The sequence below is a fragment of the Oryx dammah genome, unplaced genomic scaffold (assembly GCF_014754425.2).
Source record: "Oryx dammah isolate SB20612 unplaced genomic scaffold, SCBI_Odam_1.1 HiC_scaffold_3, whole genome shotgun sequence".
Taxonomy (NCBI): Eukaryota; Metazoa; Chordata; class Mammalia; order Artiodactyla; family Bovidae; genus Oryx; species Oryx dammah.
Genome location: NW_024070187.1, coordinates 6,333,313 through 6,359,079, shown reverse-complemented (window position 1 = coordinate 6,359,079; position 25,767 = coordinate 6,333,313). Strand labels below are relative to the sequence as shown.

The 25,767-nt window shown below is 41.9% G+C and overlaps 1 protein-coding gene across 2 annotated transcripts in view; it reads right to left on the bottom strand.

Annotated features, from left to right (window-relative positions):
• The window catches only part of SEC24D (SEC24 homolog D, COPII coat complex component), a 113,752-nt gene extending 89,976 nt beyond the window's left edge, over positions 1-23,776 (bottom strand). The window contains exons 1-5 of one of the 2 annotated variants that reach the window (XM_040237393.1): positions 23,621-23,776; positions 14,690-14,819; positions 9,061-9,209; positions 6,987-7,262; positions 6,595-6,725 (exon numbers count right to left, since the gene is read on the bottom strand). In XM_040237393.1, coding sequence (XP_040093327.1) covers positions 6,595-6,725; positions 6,987-7,262; positions 9,061-9,209; positions 14,690-14,819; positions 23,621-23,738 — 804 coding nt within the window. In that variant the 5' untranslated portion in view covers positions 23,739-23,776. The remainder of the gene's footprint in view (positions 1-6,594; positions 6,726-6,986; positions 7,263-9,060; positions 9,210-14,689; positions 14,820-23,620) is intronic. The other variant, XM_040237394.1, reaches the window with a different exon arrangement.
• Positions 23,777-25,767: the final 1,991 nt, after the last annotated feature.

Here is a 25,767-nt window from a genome sequence, read left to right as displayed (position 1 = left end):
TCTACACATGGACATCACCAGAGAAAACTGGATAGCTTCATGTAAATCAATACAGTTAGCACAATTCTTCACACCACATACACAAACTCAAAATAGTTTAAAGACTTAAATATAAGATATGACACAAGACTCCTAGAAGAAAACATAGGTAAAACATTATCAGACATATACTGTAGCAATATTTAAAGCAAAAATAAACAAATCGGGCCTAATCAAACTTAAAAGCTTTTGCACAAAAAAGAAAACCATAAATAAGACAAAAAGACAATCTATGGACTGCAAATGATGTGACTGACAAGAGGCTAATTTCCAAAATATCCGAACAGCTCAATGTTAAAGAAACACACAAGCCAATCAAAAAATGGACAGGAGACCTGAATAAGAATAGATATTTCTCTGAAGAAGACACACAGATGACCAACAGGCACATGAAAACATGCTCGACATCACTAGTTATTTACAGAAATGCAAATCAAAACTACAACGAGGTAAATCACCTCACAGTGGTCATTATCAAAAAGTAGAGCATCACCAAAAAGTCTATATGTAATAAATGCCAGGGAGGGTGTGGAGAAAAAGGAGCCCTCCTACATGGTTGGTGGTAATATAATTGGTAAGCTACTATGGAAAACAGAGTGGAGGTTCCTGAAAAAACTAATAGAGCTGCTATATGATATGGCAATGCCACTCCTGAGTACATATATCTGGAAGAGATAAAAACAAATTAAAAAGACACAATGCACCCCAATGTTCATAGCAGCACTGTTTACAATAGCTAAGACTACTGGAAACAATCTAAGTGTCTACCAGCAGATGAATGGATAAAGAAGATCTTGTATATATGATGGAATATTATTCAGCCATAAAAAAGAATGAAATATTGCCATTTGCAGCAACATGGATAGACTTGGGAGATTATCATACTGAGTGAAGGAAGACAGAAAGACAAATATATGATATACATCACTATATATAAAATAGATAAACAACAGGATTTACCGTATAGCACAGGGAACTGTATTCAATGGGGAAAAATATCTGAAAAATATGTATAACTGAATCACTTTGCTGTATATTTGAAACACAATATTGTAAACCAACTATATTTCAATTTTAAAAAACTACTGTTAACATGAAAACTGTCTTTCTCTAAACTCTGAAACATTAAATCTGCTTCATTTCCCCTCCCATCTTGTCCAGTCCATACCCCAGTTGATATCATTGGTTTCTAGAGCATATCAGAGATAGATTTAGCCTGCTTTTAAATCCACACATTTCTCTTTAATTTCATAGGATTTAAATTCTTATTCAATTAATCTTACAACTACTGTAAGATACAATCGAGACTAAAAGCTACCATGGGCAAAGAAATGAAGCAAACAGGAAAATCAAAACACTGTAATCACACCCTATATTTCAAACACAGGGGTCACCTGGTTTCTTCAAAACTGGAGTAGCTTTTCTATTATCAACATTTACTGTCATCATTTCAACCAATGAAGTGTCAAAGATGAAAGTGAGGTAAAAACCACAATAATCTATATATTAAACATAGATAGTTCTCAGTCTCCAAATGGACTATGCTTCCAGAAAGTTTGTTTTAAATTAGCCATTTGCAACTTACAAAGCACTGCCTCCAAAGAAACAAAGACAAGTGGTAATTATACACTTCTAAATAAATACACATCTTTGCTAGAATACTACAAAGAAATCGAGAATACTACAAAGAGAGTAAGAGATACAACAGTTCTAGTGATTTCTAAATATATAGTTTTTATTGGATTAAGCAATGGTTTCTTTTTTTTTCTGTTAGGAGATTGTTGTTTTTTAAGTTGAAGCATAGTTGATTTATAATATCGTATCAGTTTCAGGTATACAGCAAAGTGATTCACGTGTATATATTCTTTTTCTGATTATTAAAAATAGAGCTTTTATTTAAACCTCACATCCATGTTCTCAGAAAACAGCTTAGACATAAGACACTACAGAGAAATCTCAATAGAGGTTTTGAGTGTGCCTCAGTTCTTAAAGGGTTTCAGCTTGATTGACAGTAACTCCTGATAATGTTAATGCCACTTCAAAGTTTACGGATTTCTTTTTCCTCCAGAAGATGTGCCACTAGAATTACTTTCACACTTCTCTGCTATGAATAGAGCATTTTGCTCTCATAAAATAGTATCAGGAAAAAAAGAAAGTGATTTTCCTGAGATAAATGAACAAGACAGATAAGAGAGGCAAGATAATAAGATGCATGTGCACCGCTAAGGCAGGCTGCTTAAAGCAGAACTATTTGCACTTTGGCATGGTTAGAGAAAGAGGGGGACGGGAAGAGCTAAAATTCTGGGTAATCCTCCCGCTGATTAGAGAGTGAGGTAGAGTCTGATGGTGATACCAGTGTCCTCAACTTCAAAAATGTGGATTAAGACCACCATCCGAAAGTGTAGTGAGCCCTTACCTCAGGACTGGCATGCAACAGATCAGAAAATATGATTTCACATCTTTCTTTCCAGAAGGAAGAATTAATTTAGTTAGCAAAAGCATTCTACTTTGGTAATAAGAATATAAACACAGTTTCCATATGGCATTGCTATTTCATTACTTTTAAGATAAAAATACTATTGGACTGACTTGTATGTGTATATTTTAGGAGTCTGAAATAAACCACAACATTTACTGCTTAATGCTTTTGTTGTTAACTTTCATTCAACAAATATGTGAGTGTATACCCTGTACTAGGCCCTGTTCTGTGTGTTAGGGACACAGTAGTGAACAAAACCAAATCCTGGACCTCTTGGAGCTGACATTCTAGTTTGGAAGACAGGAGATAAATGCATAAATCAGATACACCCTACGTGAGGTCATTAAGTGCTATGGATATGAGCGACGTGGATAAGGGTGCAAGTTAGCTCAGGGATGAGCAAACAGGACATGAAGGAAACACAGGACTGAGCCATGCTCTGCATCTATGTCAGGGAAGAGATCCAGGCAGAGGGGACAGCATGTGCAAAGGCCTTGAGGCAGGAGGACATCTGGCTGAGGAATACAAAGGCAGCTGGTGTGACTGACCCGATGGAGAAGAACAGGGAGGGCCCGGGACAGAACGGGGTGTGTGTGTATGTATGTAGCTAGGTCACAGTACCCAGTCACAAACACCAGTCCAGATCTTGCTGTGAAGGTATTTTAAAAAAATGTATGATTAGAATTTAATCAGTAGACTTTGAGTGAAGCAGTGGGTGGGCCTCATTCAACCTGTTGAAGGATGAAGAGAAAAAGAGCAAGGTCCCCGGAGGAAGAGAGAATTTTGCCTCCAGACACCTTCAGACTCCAGCTGCAACATCAGCTCTTCCTGTGTCTCCAGCATGCTGGCCAGCCCACCAGATTTTGGTCTTGCCAGTCCCTGACAATCAAGCAAACCAATTCTTTAAAATAAATTTATTTCCATATAGAGACATATATCCTAGTGGTTGTTTTTTGTTTTTGAGAACGCTAATCTAGTGGACATTTTCTGGGAGGCTATTCTTGAAAGGCCGTGGGGATGGATTCCCGGGCACAAGTGGAGGCAACAGCCTTGGTTCGTAGTATGGACAAGCTTATTTACACAAACAGCGGGAAGAGGGGCAAACGGGCACAGACCCGTGGAGATGCGGAAATGAAGCATGCAGAGGGTCTCTTTGCATTTCTTCTATTTTCTCAGAAGCAAGGTGATCATTAAAGAGTCAGAATAGGGAAAAGTAGTATCAGAAGTTTCAAGACAGAAGAAATGACAGTCATCCAGGGAAATGTAAAGGGGTCAATTGAGGTGGGTGATGGTATCCAAACTTGCTGCACATTTGAAAAACCCCAAGGTCCAGTACAATTAAATCATAACGTGGGGGGCTTGGAGCAAGGCATCACTGATTTCATATATTTCACCAGTTAATATTTCACGCAGTCAGGTTTTAGAAAAACACAACTAAATGTTCACTTGTTTAGTGGTTATGAATTCAAAGTGAGACCAGTAAGCACGGCATACATCTTTCTCAAGTTGTCTTCACCTAACCCGAGTAGGTGGAAAGTTAGTTTAACAACACATGGGAATTTTCCAGATGAATCCAGTGGAGGGAGAGGGCAAAGAATTCAGAGCAGAAGATGCAAGAGACAGATTTCTAATTATGGATCACGTAATCTAAGGTGCCTAAGAGAAGTGAAAAGATGAAGGTGATGGGAATCAAAAAAAAGTGGTAGACTGTAAATCCTGGTGGGTTAAGTATTATGGGAGTTTGTGTCCTAAAGGGAATGAGCTGAAAAGATAAGAGGCAGTGGTTGCAGGATGGGATGTTTTCAACAGAGACTTTGAAGGTACACGGTCACTGGCAATGACAGGATCCACGGTAAGACTAGATGTGGGGCAGATGAAAAGCACATCGGAAGAAAGATCAACAACTGAGAGACACTGGAGATGGAAGAGTCTACAGACGGATAATAAAACTGCCAATAGCTGTAACAGAAATGGTATCGGAGAGATTAACAACCAACTGGGTGTCAAAAGCATCAGAGAATGAAGGAACGACCCAGAGAGTCTGCAGATGTTACATACAAGCAGAGAAATAAGAAGTTAAACTGTAAATCACATAAATACATGACCCTTCAAGTGGAATAATATTTAATATTGGGTTGGCCAAAAAGTTCGTTTGGGTTTTTCCATACCATCAGCTAGAAAAACCCGAATGAACATTTTGGCCAACCCAGTATTAAGCTAGAAAAGTAATGGCTGGAAATATGGTCATCAATAAGGGCACTGCATATGGGGCTTTCCCGGGGGCTCAGAAGGTAGAGTCTGCCAGCAAAGCAGGAGACCCAAGTTTGGCCCCCGGGTTGGGAAGATCCCCTGGAGAAGGAAATGGTTAGGCACTCCAATATTCTTGCCTGGAGAGCTCCATGGACAGAGGAGCCTGGTGGGCTACAGCCCATGGGGTCACAAAAGAATCGAACACAACTTACTGACTAAGCAACAAAAACACTGCACATAGCAAAAGACTTGCTCAAACGTAAGAATTTTGAGAGATGATGCTTATTCTAGACCATCTGGTGGACCCTAAAGGGAAACACACGAAACTTCTGAGAGAGGCACAAGCAGTTCTGAGATTGACACCTGGAGGGAAAGACAAAGAGAGGAGGGAAAGGTGATGTAACCACAGAGGCAAGGACTGGAATGATGAGACTACAAGCCAAAGAATGAAGAGACAAGAACAGGCTCTCTCACGGAGCTTCCGGAGGGCGCACAGCCCTGCCTACACGCTGCCTTCAGACGTACCACCTCCAGAACTCAAAGACAAGAGAGTTCTGTTGCTTTAAGCTACCGAGTTCACGGTACTTGGCTACAGCAACCACGGAAAGTGCACAGACGATCCTAGACCATTCAGACTCCAGCCGAGCCTCTAGCTAACCCCACAAGCACAAAGCAAGGCCAACCAAAATCAGTCAGATCCAGCCCCGATTAGCCAACCTGCCCAGACTCATGAGCGTTAATAAATAGTGCTTCTGAGCTACTAAGTTTTCTGATGATTTGTTAATACAAAAGTTAGGTTATAAATAATATAAAATATAAACATCATATCTCTTAGCGCTCTTCAGTCTCTTTCTAAATTTTTCTACTCATGTTTATAAAGCCACTTCAAAGATGAAAGTTAACTGTAAACAATTTCATTCTTACTCCAAAGGAGTTTACATCCCTGCTCAGAGCCATAAGACGTCCAGTTTCTGAGGCAAACATTTACATCCCTCCGCCACTGACGTCAGGCTTTGATATACGACTTGCTTCAGCCAAGGGCATGAGAGTGATTTTGACATGTGTTACATCTGACTGGAAGCTTTAAGAGCTACTGCACCTTCTAACCAGTCTTCCTCCTTTTCTCCCTTAGTCATGATATACATGTCCCCAGTAGGGATGCCCCTTCACTTTGGATTCTGGAGTGATAAGGGCATATGGAGCAGAATCTAAAATCAAACTGCAGCTAATGCAGCTTACAGGTAACCTAGGTGATAAATAAATCTTTGTGGATGTAAGCTAAATTGAAGACTATTTGATATGCAGACTAAACCTAATAAAGCTGACTGATACAGTTGCTGAAGAGTACTCTTCTAAAGAAAATCACTTCGGTGGAGGAGAGTTAAGTTATAGCTCTAATTTTATTTAAAGCAGTTTTTAAAAATATGAAAAATACTTTGTACTTTCACTCCTATGGGTATCCTGAAAGGATCTTTTAGTTTCTGAAAATAGCATTTTTATATAGAATATATTCTTACTACAAATGAATCATTAAATATCAATAAATACTGCTGATGTACATGAGAATAAACATCAGTGGATCCTGCCAAGATTACATGATACCAAACAAGCCCACAGAGGCTGCCCCTCTCATGGAGACCTCTGGTATACCATGATGCGCCCTCCCCACCCCGTACATCCACAGAGGGAAGCGAGCCTCACCCACGTGATGGGTATTGTGCTCGGACGATAAAGGACAGGGTAAACGCTGACGGACTGAAGATCTTCTGAGAACAGTGAATGAAGAGTGGGTTCTTCGTGAGGGAGACGGACAGCAGAGCACTTACTGGGCTGGGAACGGAGTCGGGATCCAGCTTCTTCTGGGGCTGCGGTGGGCCGGCCATCTGTGCAGGCCCTCCCGGGAAGCCTCCCGGGTAGGAGAGCTGTGCCCCTGCCACTGGGGGCCCATAGTTGGCTGCTTGGAAGAAAATTTAAAAAGAAGTGACTATAACCCCAAAACGCAGACGGAGGGCTCACTGACAATACTATGCTGTTCAGTCAAGCATGCTGCATTTCTCGTATTAAGTAAGGCAGAGAATTAAAAGCAAACATCTACAGTTCCCCTCTTCTTTTTACTGGTTACACTATTCAAAAGTAGTAAGGGATAGATGTCTAGTAACATAGGAACAAACCTGATTCCCAATTAAGGGTACCCCCAGGTAACCCGAGGCGACCTTACCCTGCTGTGCAGGATATCCAGGGCCCAGGTTCTGTCCTGGGAGAGGTGCGGGCTGGTACTGGGCATTCGGAGGAGCAGGCCCAGGGAGCCCATCTGGTCTGTGCGTTGATGGAGGCAAGGGTGAGACACCGGGACCGTTTAGAGCAGTGGGCGGTGGGGGCAGAATCTGAGATCCAGGCTGCAAAATGGACGGCTGTGGAGGCTGTGGAGGCCCCTGGAATGACGCTGCTGATGCAGGGCCAGGCGGGCCCTGACTGGAGGAGGCCACCCCTGAACCTAGGCAAAACCAGAAGACCGGCCCACCTAAATACCACACTCCGAAACTTTCACTTCTACCACATATATACAACAGGGACACTCCTTTTCCTGAGTAAAGCAAGAAGGCACTCTTACAAGTCAATTTTTTTCCCCTACAGGAAGAAATCATCATTTGGAAAGTAACACAAATCCTATTTGGGGTATTTTATACAAGTGATTTTTTTTTAATTTTTTTAAATTTATTTATTTTAATTGGAGGCTAATTACTTTATAATATTGTAGTGGTTTTTGCCATACATTGACATGAATCAACCATGGGTTTCCTTCAAATGTGTCTAGAATGTTTTGTTTTTAAAATAATCTTTGAAATTACCTTTGTAGTAACTACCTCATCACTGATTTGCCATACATAATATGTCCCTATTGTTCAGATATTTTCACACCTTCCAGCATTCACTTGATCCTAAAAGCATTTGGTTTTATGACATTATGACCAATGGGTAGGGGATTACTTGAAAAGGTGAAAACATACTGTAACAGATTGGTCGTGACCCAAACCATAGTACTTTCCTATATCTATCATCTTTGCCATATGATTTTGCTCACTTATCGTCAAGCAGTAGCATCAGTTTCACCAGTCTCAAGCTCTACCTGCTTCAGTAAGAAGGCTAGTCTCATAAATGACAAAATATCAATACAATCATGTTCTGTTGGAAGAAATAAGTCACAAGTTAAAACAAGTGAAGAATTTTTAAGGAGCTACATTTATAATGATAGAAAATTAGAGGGATAAATTTTAACTCAGTTGCATCCACTTTTCATGATACATGGCATTCATTATCATGAAAAGTGGACTGGAAGCCTGGCGTGCTGCAGTCCATGGGGTCACAAAGAGTCAGACACGACTGAGCAACTGAACTTTGTCTGGTACAGAGTATAGAAAATCATACAGAAGAAAAAAATTTTTACATAACAAGCATTAGTGACTCAGGTTAATAAATTATTTGCGTCCTGTGCTTGACTTGATAGAGCAGATTTTGGAAGTAGGAAGAAGTAACGAAGGAGAAGGGACTGGCAACTAAAATTCTATCCAGTCATATCTGAAATTGTAGAACCAGATTATTTTTTCCTTTCTCTGGTTATGTGCAACTGAGTTGCTGCTTTGAAGATTTATCCATTTTGAAACCAGTAAAAGGGAATATTCTGAGGGGAGTTTTACTGATACTTTTAAGAAACTAACTATAAGTAATGAAAACATTTGTCATCAAGATCAATGGCTGACCCTGCAGTTGTCACAGTGAACACGTCCATGGCTCCTAAAATAGACAGCATTTCCATTGATGTACATCTCAGTACTGTAACTGTCTTCTATATTATTCTTTTCTGCCTCACAGCATCTGAGCTTCCATTCCTCCCATGATCTAAATGCAGAATTTAAAATGCACTGTGAAACAAAGAGTGTTATATTTTTGATTTGTGGGCCTCATAATAAACACAGGGTTAAAACTTACATTTCTTAAAGTAATTTCACTGTTCTAACGTTTATTTGTGAAGTCAGTTTTTTTTTCGGGGGGGGGTGTAGTGTTGAATATAAGGCATTCTGTGGGTCCTTCACTTACCTTGAAATAAATGGCAGCATGATTTGGAAAAAAAAAATTACTGCCATACAAAATACAGATAATTTATATGAAAATGTCTAAAATTAGTTCAATATGGTATACCAGAGATATGTCTATTTTGAATCTGAGGGAAAAGTTTCTTACTAAAATACTCATGAGACAAGGCAGTCAATAATCATGAAAAATAAAATTGTTACCATAGCTGTTAATGTGCATAGCACTGAGCTGACTGCCCAGCTGGGTGATGGACGAAGTAGACCCTGGACTTGGATATGACGACTGCGTTGAGGGCGAGTATGGTGGGTAGGAGGGGGCCGCACTGTTGACGGGTGGGGGGCCAGGAAATCTGAGAGAGAAAAGGGGTGTTAATGTCACATGCAAATGACACACAACAACTTGCAAAGTTAAATCAGCCCGTCTAGTGGACACTAGGAAAACGACATCTTGACCCTCGACACGAGCTCAAAATCAATCGTGTGGCACCATCCCATATTTATGGTCACATGCTAAAGATGTCAAGACACTTAGCCAGAAAAAAAAAAAATTCTAATGGTAATCACTTAAGTTTCAGAAATCAATTTAGGAAGCTGAGTCCATTAGAAATCATCTATACCAGGGTTAATGATCAATAGGACAGAAACCAAGAAGACTAAAATGCTTTGTTTGTTAACTGTATCTTTATGATCACTTAGAACTAAGTTTTTGAGAACTGTGTTAAAGATTTGCTTTGTAAATCCATTGCTTCATAAAAAGAAATCATTTCTTTTTTTCTTTTTTTTCAAAAAAATTGTGCTCTTTGTCTTTTTCTGAAAACTCCTTCATGGGGTTTCACAGATAACATGAAACATTTGCACACAGGCAGAATGAGCATATGCTACGGAACATATTAGTGACTGTAATGCGAGGTCCAGTAACAGGGTTTGGGCTAACCAGAGAAGGCGGGCAGTATTATTCACTCTCTCGAGAAAAAACATTTCCCCGACATGTTCAGAAATATTTCATAGACGTTAACAATATTTTTAAAATATAAAATCCTGTGAATCACTTTTAAAGAGAGAGTACAGATAGGATGAAATACGTTTCAAATAGAAGTAGGACAAGCACCCTCAAGTATTTTTTAACAGAAGGTTAATAAAGATTTAAAATACAGAATGAGAGACTAAACAACCATCAGCTATTACTTTTTGACCCATAAATGTCAACTTACCATTCATTGCCTAATACATATCCTAGGAGTTAGGCATCAGAAATTCACAAAATTTTTTTTTCTGATCAACCTAGATTGGATTTTTTAAATTAATTAATCAATTATAATTGGAGGATGATTACAATATTGTGGTGGTTTTGCCATGTCAACATGAATCAGTCAAGCAGTATTATCAACTGAAAAGTAAAAATAAAATAGGATTGAAAGGATAACTTTTATTAAATAACTTTTTAATAAAAATATTTTAAAAGCTCTGATATACATATGAAAAGATTATCAAAACATCTTAAACATACAAAGTGATTTAATATTTTTCAAGTTTCATTACTTTTCAATATTAATTTATTCAAAGCCCTGTGGATCTCAGAGCTTTGGTGAGAATCCAGGCCCCTGATTCCTAACCTAAAGACTTGCTGTGTGAGCTGGGACAAGCCACATAATTCCTTGTAGCTCTCAGTTTTCAATCCAGAAAAATGGAACGGTCCCTTTTCTGCTCTGAATACAATGTGGTTAGAATTAAAAATCATACAGATCTAAGTATTTGTCATTGAGTACTCCATTTAGCATGTTTCTTGGTTAAGAATCATTCAATTACTTTTTTTTGCAAAAATGAATTATATTTCTATATACTAGCAACAAACAATGAGGAAGTGAAAATTTAAAATACACCATTTATATTACCATTGAAAAATATACAATATTGGGAATGAATTTAATAAAATAAGTGCAAAACTTCCATATGAGAAGATATAAATATTGCTAAAAGAAATTAAACTAGACTTAAATAGAGGAATATACTTGTTTATGAATCAAAAGATTCAAAGTTATTAAGATATCAATCCTTTTCAAGTTAAATCTATAGATTTAACACAATTATAATGAAAATTAGAATAGAAAAGCTCCAATTACATATTTTAATTAACTGCTTCATTGAATGTCAGAAGAGGTAATCAAAAAGAACCATAAAGGATTATAACCTGAGGATTAACAAAATATCAGAAGTGAGCCTCGGTTTCACCCCAAACCTCTCAAGAGATGACTCAGCTGTCCATGGTCTGCTCAACCTCAAACATTTTTCATCTTCAAGTTAACAACAAACTGCCTACGAAGTGAGTGACATGCTGAAGTTTGTTAGAATCTGGAGGTAAGGTACCAAATTTTTCAAGATTGCTGCTGCTACTGCTCATACAAAATCTAGATTTTTAAATACTAAGCCCACTGAATAAAACAAAAGCTCTGCAAAATCGTCATTGCTTTACACATACACACAAAAAAGAAAAAGAAAACAAATATGTGTTCCTCTTATTTTTCTTGTTTTCTACTTTTCCACTGAAACCAATTTCTTGGTAGATTCACCCTAATAATAGCTTCAACTTGGGAAGACGAGTCTCCTTCCCACCTTTCCGCTCAGGTAATTTTCCATTTCTTAGGTCAAACAGAACACTTACAATTAAATTTCCCCTTAATAATTAAAAAATGGAACTTTAGGTTATAGATTTTATATAAGAAATTAATCCCACCCACCAGTAACACACTGTAGATAACTTTAATACCATTTACAATTTTAAGACATTTATTCTGCCTCAGCCAAGATAAAAAAGCCAAATGACTAGCTATGATTTTTAAGTTTTAGGAAACTTTGAAATAGCAATATTTTAAAATAAAAATTATGATTTTAAAATTTAAATCAGCATAATGACTCTGAATTGATCACGTCTTTATTCAACAGTTTAGATGTGGTAAAAAATGAAAAGACTTCTAGGGTGGGTCCTCTCAGGACAAATGACTCAAATGATCACAAAAAGGCCACGTGTGACCTTTGCCTTCTGACAACCCCTGTCATCAGGCTGGACTGACTCACCAGCACGGTCACTGGGCCCTTTGCCCTGCACTGAACTGCAGACACAGAAACGCGTCCTATGAGGCTAGGGAGTCTCACCACAAAGGCTCAGCCTGAACACCAGATCTCTCCTTTTTATTTAACTTTTTAGTCTGTGTTAGGGTATAGCCGATTAACAAAGTTGTGATAGTTTCAGGTGAACAGCAAAGGGACTCAGCCATACATAAACATGTATCCCTTGTCCCCCAAACTACTCCCCTATCCAGGCTGTCACATAACATTGAGCAGAGTTCCCTGTGGTATACAGTAGGTCCTTCTTTGGTTATCCATGTACAGCAGTGCGTACATGTCAATCCCAAACTCCCTAACTATCTCTTAGCCCCATCTTCCCCCCCATCAACCATAAATTCAGTCTCTATAGCTCCATTTCCAACCTTTAATTCAGTTTAAGCTGAAGCAATTGAACAGTCAGTAGAGGAGGAGAAAGAGATGGGGCAAAATCTGCCAGTGTCTCCCTAGGAATCACAATATAGGCAGATTCCTCAACTGAGCTGTGATAGGCAGCTACACTGAGCTAGCAGGCAGGGCAAACAACAGACCAGAGGCTTTGCAAGCCCAGTGAACCAGTGTCGAATACGGCTAATGCACATTGCCTTTCATGGGCGCTGTGCACTGTGCGAGGCTCTCTGCATAGACTAATGACCAAAATCCTCACCAGCACATCTTTACTGTTACACCTGTGATGAGGAAACCAAGGCACACAGAGGCAGAGTAACTTGTCCAGCCAAAACTGCCTGAGCCACGAGTATCACACACGCCCGACCCTACCGTCTCTGCTACTCATCACTGTGGTAGATGCCATGCAGAGCGCACAGCCACACAGCCGAGATGGTTCTGATGGCCACGTCCGTGATTTACCTGGGCTTCCCCTAGTGGCTCAGAGGAGACCAGGCCCAATCCTTGGGTTGGAAAGATCCCCTGGGGAGGAGAACAGCAACCCACTCCAGCATTCTTGCCTGGAGAATTCCATGGACAGAGGAGCCTAGGGGGCTACAGTCCATGGGGTTGCAAAGTGTCGGACACGACTGAGTGACTAACACACACACACACAAGCAACCTAATTCAATCAAAACAAGTGGAAATAACCAAAAAGTTCAAAGCAATCTAGGCCATTTCTGGTGACTCAAATTTTCACTTCAAAGTGGCTGTTCTATTTTTGCATTTCTTTTAAAAAATAATCTGACCTGCTTGACAGTTCACAGCAATGTACTTCTCCAGAACGTCTCCCCTATATTCAGGACTGAGAATTCTATTTCCTCATTTTACAAGTGAGGCAAATGAGATCTAGAGGCCTAGGAACGCCACCAGCATCACAAGGGTAATGAACCAGAGGGAGCACCTGGGTTCAACCTCCGCGTCCTCCCCTCAGGCCCCACTGCTACACTGTTGAAACGAGGGGCCGGAGGGGCATGTCCTGAACTAGGGCCTTGGACTTCATGCTCCTTGTTCAAAGCACAATCCCATGGAAACCAAATTACTTAGACTCACTCATTCAGTGATCCCTACAATAACCTTCACTGCATCTCAGAGCTACCATTTCAATGGAAAATGTTATCAGAACAAGAACCAGGAAATGACAGCCTCGTGAATGCCCTGTCAGTAATGATTTAAAATGTGCCAGAGGGGGTTTCCCCATCAACAGGGACTAGGTCTCCTCCAAAGGGTAACCCAAGGACCTCACCATGGGCAGGGTCCAGAGCCCTCCAGAGGGCCCCCTCCCCCGCCAACCCCAACCCTGCAGCCTGACAACCTAGAGAAGGAACCTGGGAAACAAAGCCTCTGGGTAATCCTTGGACAGATGCCAACGTAAACACTGTCTACCGCTTAGCACTGGGATTCTCAACAGCAACACCTCACAGTACACACAACGGGATTCCAGCCGGGAAGGTGTGAGGTGAGTTCCTCCCCGCAGGGGCACAGTCCCAAGGGGCTGCAGGGCTCCCAGCATGTCCCATATCCCACACCCTGGCTTCTCCAGGCCCACCTCCCACTTCTCCCTTCCTTAATTTATAAACACAAACAGAATGATTTCCCGGGGTTGTTTTTAGTATCTCCCTGCCTTTCAAGAGTCCTTCACTGGCATCTGTGTGCCTTCCACATCAAATCCACAGTCTCCACTGGCCGCAATCTGAACTCAGTTCTGTAAAGGATTTAACAGAACAGAGGATTTCAAATTTCACTGGAGAAAATAAACCCCAGACATCTGAAGGAATTAGAGATTAATACAAAACACTAAGATGAATACAGGCTTCCCTCATGGCTCAGTGGTAAAGAACCGACCTGCCAATCCAGGAGACGTGGGTTCAATCCCTGGATTACGAAGATCCCCTGGAGAAGGAAATGGCAATCCACTCCAGTATTCCTGCCTGAGAAATCCCATGGACTGAGGAGACTGGCGGATAGAGTCCATGGGGTTGCAGAGTCGGACACAACTTAGCAACTGAGCACGCATACACACAAGATGAATATAATTCCAAACTAAAAGCTACTGACACAAGTCATTTTCATTATTTTTGTTAACAGTATCAGTATTTTATTTATTAGTACTGGTATTTCAATGTCCTAACTTTTCTAAGCGCTTTGTTTCCTGACAGTTTTCCAATAGATCCTTTCGAGGCATCAAGAGGCCAAAGTTCCAGTCGCCAAACCTGCAGGTGCAAAAGGGACCTGTGAGACAATTTCAGTGGATTACACAGATGGGGGCTGGCCTCTAGCTCACCTTTGTGGAGGAGGGCCTTGCGCATGAGCTCCGTTCTGGCCAAACTGATGGGGTCCAGGAGGCGGATGGCCCTGAGGCAACATCCCCCCAGGGGGAGCGGCCCCCAGAGGCCCCGCCGGCTTTATCATGCCTGCAAGGGAAGGACAGGAGCTTAGAAGAGTGTGAACGTGCAGGGAGAGAGGACACAAAGGGAACAGGTCAAAAATGGAAAGCAGGAGGGGCAGAACGGGTTAGAACAGGGTCTCCTTCACACTTGCTTTCGCCAGCACAGACTCACCCACGCCAGGCTGCGGCATCACGGTGTGACCGTCACAGTGACGGGAGTGCAGACACCACTTTAACCAGAAACTAAAACAGAAGCAAACCTTTGTGTCTGGTAGAGAGGCACCCTGCTAGAAACGCACCATCACATAAAGACTGCTAGAGCACACAGTGAAATGTGCCCACTGGTACCAGACTGCAAACCGGGGGAGAAAAACAGTATGAGGCCTCACAAAGCGTAGTAATTCTAACTACGGGGGGAAAGGACCTCTGAAAAGGCCTGAGTTACAGCGTGAGGAAAGTGAGTGGAGAATAGCATCTGTTTCTCCCATGGATCCAGAGCACGCACCTCAGAGTTAATCATTTTTCCAGGATTCCCACGGGCTGGGTGACAAACAGCTCAGGGCTGCTCAAGTCATCTCAGTTTCTCATACAAACTACGAGACCACACGTGATGAAGATGCTCCCAGCAGTGCCCATTTTAATTTACAAGCACCTCTTCTGCAACAGAGATCTTTAAAAGTTAATCTTTAAAACTGTTCTCAAACATTTTTTCTCTCCTTCTTCTAGAGACATGGTGGTACAGGAGAAAAATCACTGAGCTTGGGTTAGAGCAGTGTGATGCCCCATCCAGCCACGCTGGGCACGAAGTTTACCTCTGTGGGCCTCAGTTTCCCCTCACTGCAGAAGGAAAGGTTCAGACCTGATTACTTGTGACACCCATTTCAGACTTCAGGAAAGAAAAAAGAGAAAAAGTACATTTCTTCTGTGTGTTTGCCCCTACTTCCATTCTGCTTGTTTTTGCTCCAGACCATTCAACTTTTTTTTTCTTCTAATTTTTATTGGAGTATAGTTGGTTTACTATGCTGTGTTACTTTCAACAGCACAGCAAAGCGAATTGCTTACTATACATACCCCCACTCTTTTTTTAGACCCTTTCCCCATATAGACCATTTCAGAAAAGAGCAGAGTTCCCTGTGCTACAGAGTAGATCCTTATTAGTCACCTATTTTACGTAGAGTAGAGTGTATATGTTAGTCCCAATCCCCCAGTTTACCTCGCCCCTGCCCTGCTCCCTAACCACGCCCCTGCCCTGCTCCCTAACCACAAGTTTGCTTTCTCTTACTCGTTTTTGTTTTGACCCCATTCTCCTCTCTGGCACCATCACCAGTGACCTCTTGGCTGCCTTCTGTGAACTCTACCATTTAACCTCACGATGGTATTTCATATTCAACATTTCCTTTCTTCTTTCATCTTCCGGGAAAATTTATTCCCTTAGAGAGTAAGGAAGGTGACGGGATGACCCTACAGTGACCCAGGAAGAATTTCTTGTGTGGTCATAATAACCCTCTGAAGGGCATGCTCTCAGATGCCTGGGTAATCCAGAATGAAACATAGCCAGTGAAGTGGCAGTATTCATGAATAATATTAGTGAAACTTATACAAAGGTTTCTTTCCTTAAAACTGAATTCCTCAAACCTAAGAAAAAATTTCTATTTACTGTAAGAGTTTATTTAGCCATTTTCCATATACCAAGAACAAAAACAACAAATAATATTCTTATTTTTACATACGGTTTATACCTCAAATCCAGCAGAGTTAGAAAAACATGACACTTACAGCCACACAGACTGGAGTCTGCATTCTTCCTGTATCACTCAACACCTGTGACCCTAAAAAGATACTTTTTTCTTTCAGAACCTAAACTTCCAACACTGTACCATGACAACACTGTCCCCTGTCTCTGTCGATCATTCTGAGAATTAAACTAGATAATGGGCATAGGAGCATCCAGAACAATGCCAGATATATAAAGGGAACCTCCCCAAAAATCTTAGTTTCCTCACCCTGGTCACACCCTTTGTCCCCTTTTTTTCAAAGATGTATCAATATAGTCTAACAAGATACATATATCATAATTATATGCACTCTTGTATTTTCATTCTTAAAACATTATTTTGGACAAAAATAGAAAATCTACAATACTAGTGCTAATGCAGTAATAATTAAAGGCACTACAAGAAACCAAAGATATTCTCATTCCTTAAATAGGTATGCAAACAGCAGTTTCATCAGCAACCCTCATACAGCATCAAAAACTAGTTCTCAGAGTTACTCACACCCTGGTATTTTCATGTGTACACGAGATGCATATATTTATAAACCTGTTTCTAAAAACCAAACCAAACCAAAAACAGTTCTTACATACTCAAGCAGAAATGTCTCACACAAATCTTACTAAAAAGATTCTTTCCCTTTTATTTTTGGAAATCAACTCTGTAGCAATGATTCAAATTCATTCTTGTTCAACATACACTCAGTGTGCCTTTGAGGCACTTAGAGCTCTTAGGGAAGAGACAACCATGTAAACAAACAGCTACAGTGCCTGGTGACAACTGTAAAATGCAGAGGAACTACCTAACACCTCCTATGGGAATCAAGAAAAGTTCAGAAAGGAAGGCCTGCTTGCGGTGAATTCTGAAGAATGGGCAGGAGCTGTCTTAGCACAGAGATAGGACAGGGGGTTCAGGCAGGAGGCAAAGCTTAAGTGAAAATCTGAGAGAGCGGGGTGTGATCAGGCAAAAGGTGAAGTGTTGACAGACGGTGGGGAATGGCCGGAGCAGAGGCTGTCCAGGTTGGCTGGGGTCAGACTACAAAGTCCCAGGTGCCATTTGGACTCTATTCTCAGGGCAAAGAAAACCAGTATCACTGTTATCTGCACAGTCATAGTCTTCGGTCACATACCTGGCATTTTCATAAGTGATCAGAGATAAAGAGGAATCAGGTTATGAGAATTTCAGTATGAGAAGCTTAATAGGAAAGCAAAACCATACCATGAGAAAGATCTAACTATGCTTATGCCCTCTTGATGAGGGTGAAAGAAGAAAGTGAAAAAGCTTGCTTAAGACTCAACATTCAAAAACTAAGATCATGGCATCCAGTCCCATCACTTCGTGGCAACTGGATGGAGAGAAAGTGGAAACAGTGACAGACTATTTTCTTGGGCTCCAAAATCACTGCAGATGGTGACTGCAGCCATGATATTAAAAGATGTCTGCTCCTTGGAAGAAAAGCGATGACTAACCTAGACGGCACATTAAAAAGCAGAGACATTACTATGCTGACAAAGGTCTGCCTAGTCAAAGCTATGGTTTTTCCAGTAGTCACATGTGGATGTGACAGTTGGACCATAAAGAAGGCTGAGCACCAAAGAACTGATGCTTTCAAATTGTGGAGAAGACTCTTGAGAGTTCCTTGGACAGCAAAGAGACGAAACCAGTCAATCCTAAAGAAAATCGGTCCTGAATATTCATTGGAAGGGCTGATGCTGAAGCTGAAGCTCCAGTACTTTGCCTACCTGATGTAAAAAGCCAGCTCTCTGGAAAAGACCCTGATGCTGGAAAAGATTGAGGGCAAGAAGAGAAGGGGGTGGCAGAGGATTAGATGGTTAGATGGCATCGCTGACTCAGTGGACATGAGTTTGAGCAAGCTCTGGGAGACAGTGAAGGATAGGGAAGCCTGACGTGCTGCAGTCCATGGGGTTGCAAAGAGTCTGACATGACTAAGTGACTGAACAAAAACAATGTCCAAAGAAAAATATCTAAAATCATAAACTGGCCTTTAATGCAATGACATTTTTTACAGACTAGCTTATGCAATACCAATTCTAACTCCTTTCTGGCTTGCCTTTCCATGTGGTCCTGAGCTGGAAAGATGGAATCTCCATTTCCTAGACTCCTTACAGACCAGGCTGCCACGTGCCCTAGTGACAGCTCCCAGGTAGAAAGGCAACGCTTACTGGATGTTGGCTCCATGACCGCAGAGTCCCAAGCCTGGTTCTCTGACTCTACTATCCTCTTAGCTTCCTGATACCCCTTTACAAATGTCTTTCTGCTAGACTGACCTCTGACCAAGACAACATCACAGAAAAGCGTATCTTGGATCTGGCCCTGGATCTGACAAACTGAAACCAAAATTGAAAACCATTTGAGACAGAAAGAAGTTTATCTAAAATAAACAAACTTCCCATTATATGAGCAGAACCATAATGACTCGTTTCTAAGGTGCTGTGGCTGGTGCTATTTCTACAAAAGTTCACTATTTATTAGAAGCCTCACCACAGCCCCCAGTTCCAGGACGTCAACAGTTCCTGCTGCTCAGCTTCTAGACAAGTGGTCCTCCACCAAGGGTGATGCTGCTCCTGAAGGGACACTTGGCAAGGTCTAAGGCTTTCGGTTGCTACGGCTGGGGGCCAGGGGTGGGAGCAGAAGGGGGAGGACTGCTCTCTGATGATCCGTAGAAGCCAAGGATGCTGCTAAGGGCCCTAGGACGCACAGCACGGCCTCCCACACCAAAGCATTAGCTGGCCCCAAATGTCAACAGTGCTGAGGACCCGAAACTCTGCTCCAGAAAGCAGTGTGCCCACTGATTCCCTCCTCACACTCTAATGTGGAATATAAATAAAAAATATACGTGACCTTCGCCGCTTAAGATGCTTCACTGCACCCTTAGAGCCACGGTGAACCTCTTGCAGGTCCTCAAAGGTGCCACCTCTCCAACGCCAGTGACCTGCCTCCCTATGTGGCCGACCCTCACTCGTCTTTCAGGTTCTTCCTTCCAGGAAGATTCCCTTCACCGTAAGCCTTGGTTAGGTGCCCCTGCTGTGAGCTTCCGTCCCACCCTCTACTTCCTCAAAATGGTGTTTCCCTTGCATTGTCACCATCAATTCCCTTAATGCGCATCCCACTAGACAAGTCTGTACTATCAGGACGGAGCCTGGGTTCATTTTATTCATTGCTGCATCGCCACAGGTATTTTGCTCACCCAGTAAACCTGCTACATTGTCACTGCATGGCACTACCATCACATAATAGGCACAAAGGACAGTATGGTAGGTAAGAAATAGACGCCAAGACTTCCACTGGCCAGATCTCTGGTAGAACAGATAATTCAAGGAACTACAGCTAAGTTCTCTGAGTCTGTCATAAAAAAAAAAAAAGGTACACCAAAAGACTAGAAAAGAAGGTATGTGATGTCTGAAGACAAAGAGATCTAAGGTCATTCAGCACAGAGAAAGATAGGCTGGCGTAATTTAGTGACAGTTTTAAATCATTAAACAAATATACCACAATTTACAGAAGGGTATGTATCCAGACAGAGTCTGATAGCCTGGTATCTGAGAACTGATAAGGAGAAAGAGGTTTAAATTAAAGCATGAAGGATCTAATTCAACAAAATGGTGCTTTACCACCGGTGAACACCTGAGTACTTTGCTGATGAACGCAGCAGCCGGTCATCCACTCATTTGTTGAACGAATGCTGAGTGAGGACCTTTTGAACTGTTCAGGCACATCTGTTACACACAGTGTGGTAACTGGCAGCAAAGCCACACAGGGGTTGGAGAGCACAGGAGGAGAAGGTTTATGAATAAGCTTGAGGAAGAACGGGAAGTGGTCAGAAACGTCACCAAGCCCCACAGGTGAACTGAGTCTGGGGGAGGAGAGTAGGGCACACCCTGTGGGGAGGATGGGGTAGAGGCACTGGCTGGAGGCACAGACCAGCTTCTGGAGGTGCCAGAAAGGCCTGAAGCAGAAGAAAGTCAGAATTAGATTTGCAGGCTATAAAAGTCCCTCCAACACAGACCACCTGACCTGCCTCCTGAGAAACCTAAATGCAGGTCAGGAAGTGACAGTTAGAACCGGACAAGGAACAACAGACTGGTTCCAAATTAGGAAAGGAGTACTTCAAGGCTGTATATTGTCACCCTACTTATTTAACTTATATGCAGAGTACATCATGCGAAACGCCAGGCTGGATGAATCACAAGCTGGAATCAAGATCGCCAGGAGAAATATCAATAACCTCAGATATGCAGATGACACCACCCTTATGGCAGAAAGTGAAGAGGAAATGAAGAGCCTCTTGATGAAAGTGAAAGAAGAGAGTGAACAGCTATTAAAAAACAGAGACATTACTTTGCCAACAAAGGTCTGCCTAGTCAAAGCTATGGTTTTTCCAGTAGTCATGTATGGATGTGAGAGTTGGACCATAAAGAAAGCTGAGTGCCAATGAATTGATGCTTTTGAACTGTGGTGTTGGAGAAGACTCTTGAGACTCCCTTAGACAGCAAAGAGATCAAACCAGTCCATCCTAAAGGAGACCAGTCCTGAATATTCATTGGAAGGACTAATGCTGAAGCTGAAACTCCAATACTTTGGCCACCTGATGTGAAGAACTGACTCATTGGAAAAGACCCTGAAGCTGGGAAAGACTGAAGGCAGGAGTTGAAGGGGAAGACAGAGGATGAGATCGTTGGATGGCTTCACCGACTCAATAGACATGAATGAGTCTGAACAAGCTCCAGGAGTTGGTGATGGACAGGGAGGCCTGGCGCGCTGCAGCCCATGGGTTCTCAAAGAGTCAGACACGAGGGACCAACTGAATGAATGGAACACAGGACTGGACTGTTTGGAGAAAGGCTGGAGAGAGGGTGTGGTTAGGAGACAACGTTAGTCATCCAGGTAAGAGGCGGATGGCTGGAGCAAGAACAGTGACTACTGGGTAGAAAGGAGGAAGCAGGGAGAAAAGATTTATAATCACCCCCAAAAGAATTTGGATTATAGAGGGTAAAAGGAAAGATTTGTTAAAACAATGAAAAGTTCTAATTTAGGGAGCTGAATGAATGATAGCTGCTCGGTGAGTATGGAATGTCAGAAAAAACATGAAAAAATATACTGTGTTATTTTGGACGTGATGAGTTTGATATACCCATGGAAACAGGCTGGCCACTGAAAATACAGATCTGGAGCTTAAGAAAGTCATCTGGGCTGGAGGAAAAGATCTGAGAGACTAGCCCTTCATATGGAATAATACAGTTAAGGGGAAAATCTACAGAGAGGGAAAGAAGGGTGAAGCCAGAACAAAGAAGCAGAATCAGCACCACTTAAGGGTCACGTGGGGAAGTGGGAAGCCCTTAGAGGAGCTGTCCAGAAAGCCACCAAGAAAACTAAAAAAGGACAGTGTCATTGAAACCAAAGGAGAAAAGACTTTCGTACAAATAAAAGCAGTAAGCGGTGTCAAATTCAAGAGCACAAGACAGTGTCTACTGCCTTTGGTAACAGGAGGTCACCAACAACCCGAGTGGGAGAAGGGGAAGGGTGGACGGGGCCCAGGCTATGGAGCAGAGAATGCACTGAGCCGTGGAGGGCTGCGAGGCCAGGATGGGGCGTGAGGGAGGGGACTGAGGACTTGCTTAAGAGACGGCTGTGAAGAGAAGGAGGAAAAGTGAGTAGCATTGAATGAATGTTTGACTTAGGTGTCTATTCGAGTTTGCTGTTTGTTTTCTCAAAGGACTGCGGTGTGAATCCCAGTTACACCACCAGCTCTGGACCTTGGATAAATCATGGTATTTCAGACATCCAGTTTTCTTAGCTGCAAAATAGGGCTAATAATCTACTAAACAGCACTGAATGAGAGTTAAAGAAAATTATACATATAATTCTTTTAGGACCAGTTTACGATACATGGTAAGCACTCAAAAAAAAAAGTGATGCATAATTATCATTATATATAAATGCTGAGGGGGAATGAACCACCAGACGGAAAAGAAATTGGAGAAAGATGGGTTAAATGGTTCCTACGGGACCCAGATCAAGAAATGTTATGGGGAGGACTGAACCTGGACAAGATGATGATGCCTCACCTGGAGGTTTTTAAAACCTGGACTAAGTCAGAAGAGCGACTTCCCATAGGAAATTCAGTCTCACAGCATCTTCTGCTGCAACTGTGCGTGGCTGCTACCATCAAGCCTGTCTAGAGGCTTTCCTCACCCCTGGCTGACTCTGCACTCCACACAAGCTACCCAGCAAGGCCTGGATCCTATATGCCTGAGTCAGTCCTAGTAAACTGCCAGAGATACTCAATTATTTATACACAGCCAGTCCCAAGAACTGTCTTTCACAAATATTTTTAGGGAATCTGGGGTCATCAGCACTGAAACAAGCTATTATTAGCCTCCCTGCTGACCCTGAAACTTGGCCCCTCAGGGCAGCCCCTTGAAAATGGGAGGTGATCTTATCATGTCAGCTGCCATCAGAGCAACAAGAGTACCACTCCATGACGCCTTCTCCCACTTCTGCTCCAAAAACCAAGATTCCTTGCTGGGTACCAAATTTTAGGGCAACCAATATTATCCAATAATAATTTTAAAGCAAGGCCATGTTTTTCTTATTATTATCATCACTGAATAAACTTCAGCATACAAATCTAATGAGATTTTTCCAATATTAATATATGTATATATTTAACATACATATATTTAGTATATAGTGTATATATATACATATACATGTATGTGTATATGTATATATAGTTTGTGGGGGTTTTAGTGTTTGTAATAACCTCACACTACCGGTTAATAGCAAGAGCAAGTCTAACAGTAAAAACAAGACACTCAGGAAGTGTCTTGGTTTTCATCTATATTTAAAAAATAAACTCCCTATGCAAAAGCCAAAGTGATAAGGTAGGCTTTTCCAAATAATCCTATAAGCTCAAACCACTGCATCGTCTATAATTACCATTCAATTCTTCCAAAGCTGCTCTTTCAGAATATCTTATGTCTCCGAGCTTGAGATTCAATAATCACACACGCGTCAAGATAATGTACCTTACCTGGTGGAGAACCTGCATGAGACGGGTCCCCATAGTGCCCATAATGCGGTGGAGAAAGGCCAATTCCAGGCTGGGACTGAGAATACGGAGGTGTAGCCACATAACCTTGCTGGCTCATTATGAAAATATCATTCCAAGGAATAGTTCTATAAAAGAACCCTGTAACAGAAGGAAAAAGACAAAACATCAATAAGACAGTCTGAGTCACTTAATGTTATTAAAAATATAAACACTGTTAATAAATGTTTATGGTAGTCTGAAGAAAGGTACAGTTATCACGTGCACGAGACAGCTTCATATCAAACAATATCACTTTCCCCTAAAAAGGCTCTAACCACAGCTCTATGGAACTCAGTAACTCACTTCCCTAGGCCTAGGCAAATGCACAGGCATTAAATCCTGAATAACAGCTGCCAATCCCTTTCTCATTGTAAGCCTAAACTGTGTCACAGAGAGTCTCTCATAAATGTATCTACTATCTCAGTGCGTTTTGTTTCCAGGGCCACGTTTCAGCACAGAGCATGTCACTGTCACCAGCAGACTTGCCAGTAGCCTGCAACTGGATGTTCTGACTTGTGTCATTTTAGTGCTATCCTAATTAGTAACTTTAACCAGGCAGTTAGGATAAAGGGGAGGGGGAAAGTCCAACAGATACCGTAGAAAATAAGTTGATGATGGACTGATTTTATGAGTCATATATTCATGAAGCCAAGTGGCAGCCTACAACTGTTTGAGAGTTGTCAGTGGTTTCTCTGCAAAGATGAAAGACTTTCTTTCTGATTTAAATACCACACCTCTAAGAATACATGCACATATATTTAAAGAATGAAGGGAAAAAGTCCAATTGCACATGTGTTCAAGCACACACACACAGCTCACAAATACAATAGACCCATCTTGATTCTGCTACTGCTGCTGCTGCTAAGTCACCTCATTCTACTCAGAACCAAAACATCAACATGTTTTTAAAGCTGATATTTTCTCCAGGTTTCATAAAAGAAGAGACATTTCATAGAACTAGTCTTAAAAAGAAAAATTATAACGGAAAAAGCTCTGAATCCCAGCAAGAGAAGTGGGTTTACACTATACATCTGCTCATCCTTAGCTGTGTGACACAGAATAAGCTGAAGAACCTCTCTGAGCGTCAGTTCTCTCTTACAAAATGAAGCTTCTAAAGCCTTTCCAGATAAAAAACAACGGTTCTACAATTTCTTTCCACTTTCTTCACCCAGCATTGGAATATTTTTCCTTTTGCTATTTTACGATGCTATCTTTTAAACTATAAGGTCAGTGAAACCGGCTAAGGTTTGAAACATATTCAGGAAACTGCATTCATTTGGTTTCAATTTCATGTTAAACTATACGATTCCAAAATGAAAGCAACTGAAGTAAAACTACTGTAAGATCACTTTCTTCTCCTTGGAAGGGGAGATCTAAAAAAGAGGAGTGATAGGCCCTCGGGTCCACTGTTACCGACAACACATCTTCCCTCCTCCCACTTAGCGGAGAGAGACGTGGCAGCCTGAGCTTGGGTCAAGCTCATCCAACCAAGCGCATTTAGGAAGTCAGCAGGAACACACCTACGCAGCAGCCTGTTGCTGAGCGACAGAAAGGAAAGGCAGGGATGTTCACTCCAAAGAGCAGGAAGCAGTCGGGTGCCGCTTCACTGGTCCTGGCAGGAATTTGCTTCCTCACTCGACCCAGTCTGCCACGTCAAACTTCCTCACACTGGAGCACCAAGTTACAGAAATCTGACTCAGCTTCAAGCGGCAACATGGCAGAAAGCCACTTGGCACGAGCAGGCCGAGCCTCAAAATCTGGGATTCCAAGCCCAGGACAACCCTCAGCCCGCTGTCACTCGACTGTTCTCACAGATGCACGTCTTACCCTGGACCCAGCCGGGATTTGGACAAATCAGTTTCACTGTCAGGCGGTCCCGAAGCTTGAAGACACATTTGCCGTTATCACAAAATGAGTGTTTCCAGCATTCCCTCCCTCCAAGGAAGGGGAAATTAAGTTGATACGGAGATAAGAACACCGCGGGCAGTAACGCTGGAATACCGTGGCTACTGAGGACCCTAACCTGGGAGTTTCAGCATCCCCAGACACAAAGATAGGGGCGCGGGGGCGGGTGAAAATCGCCCACG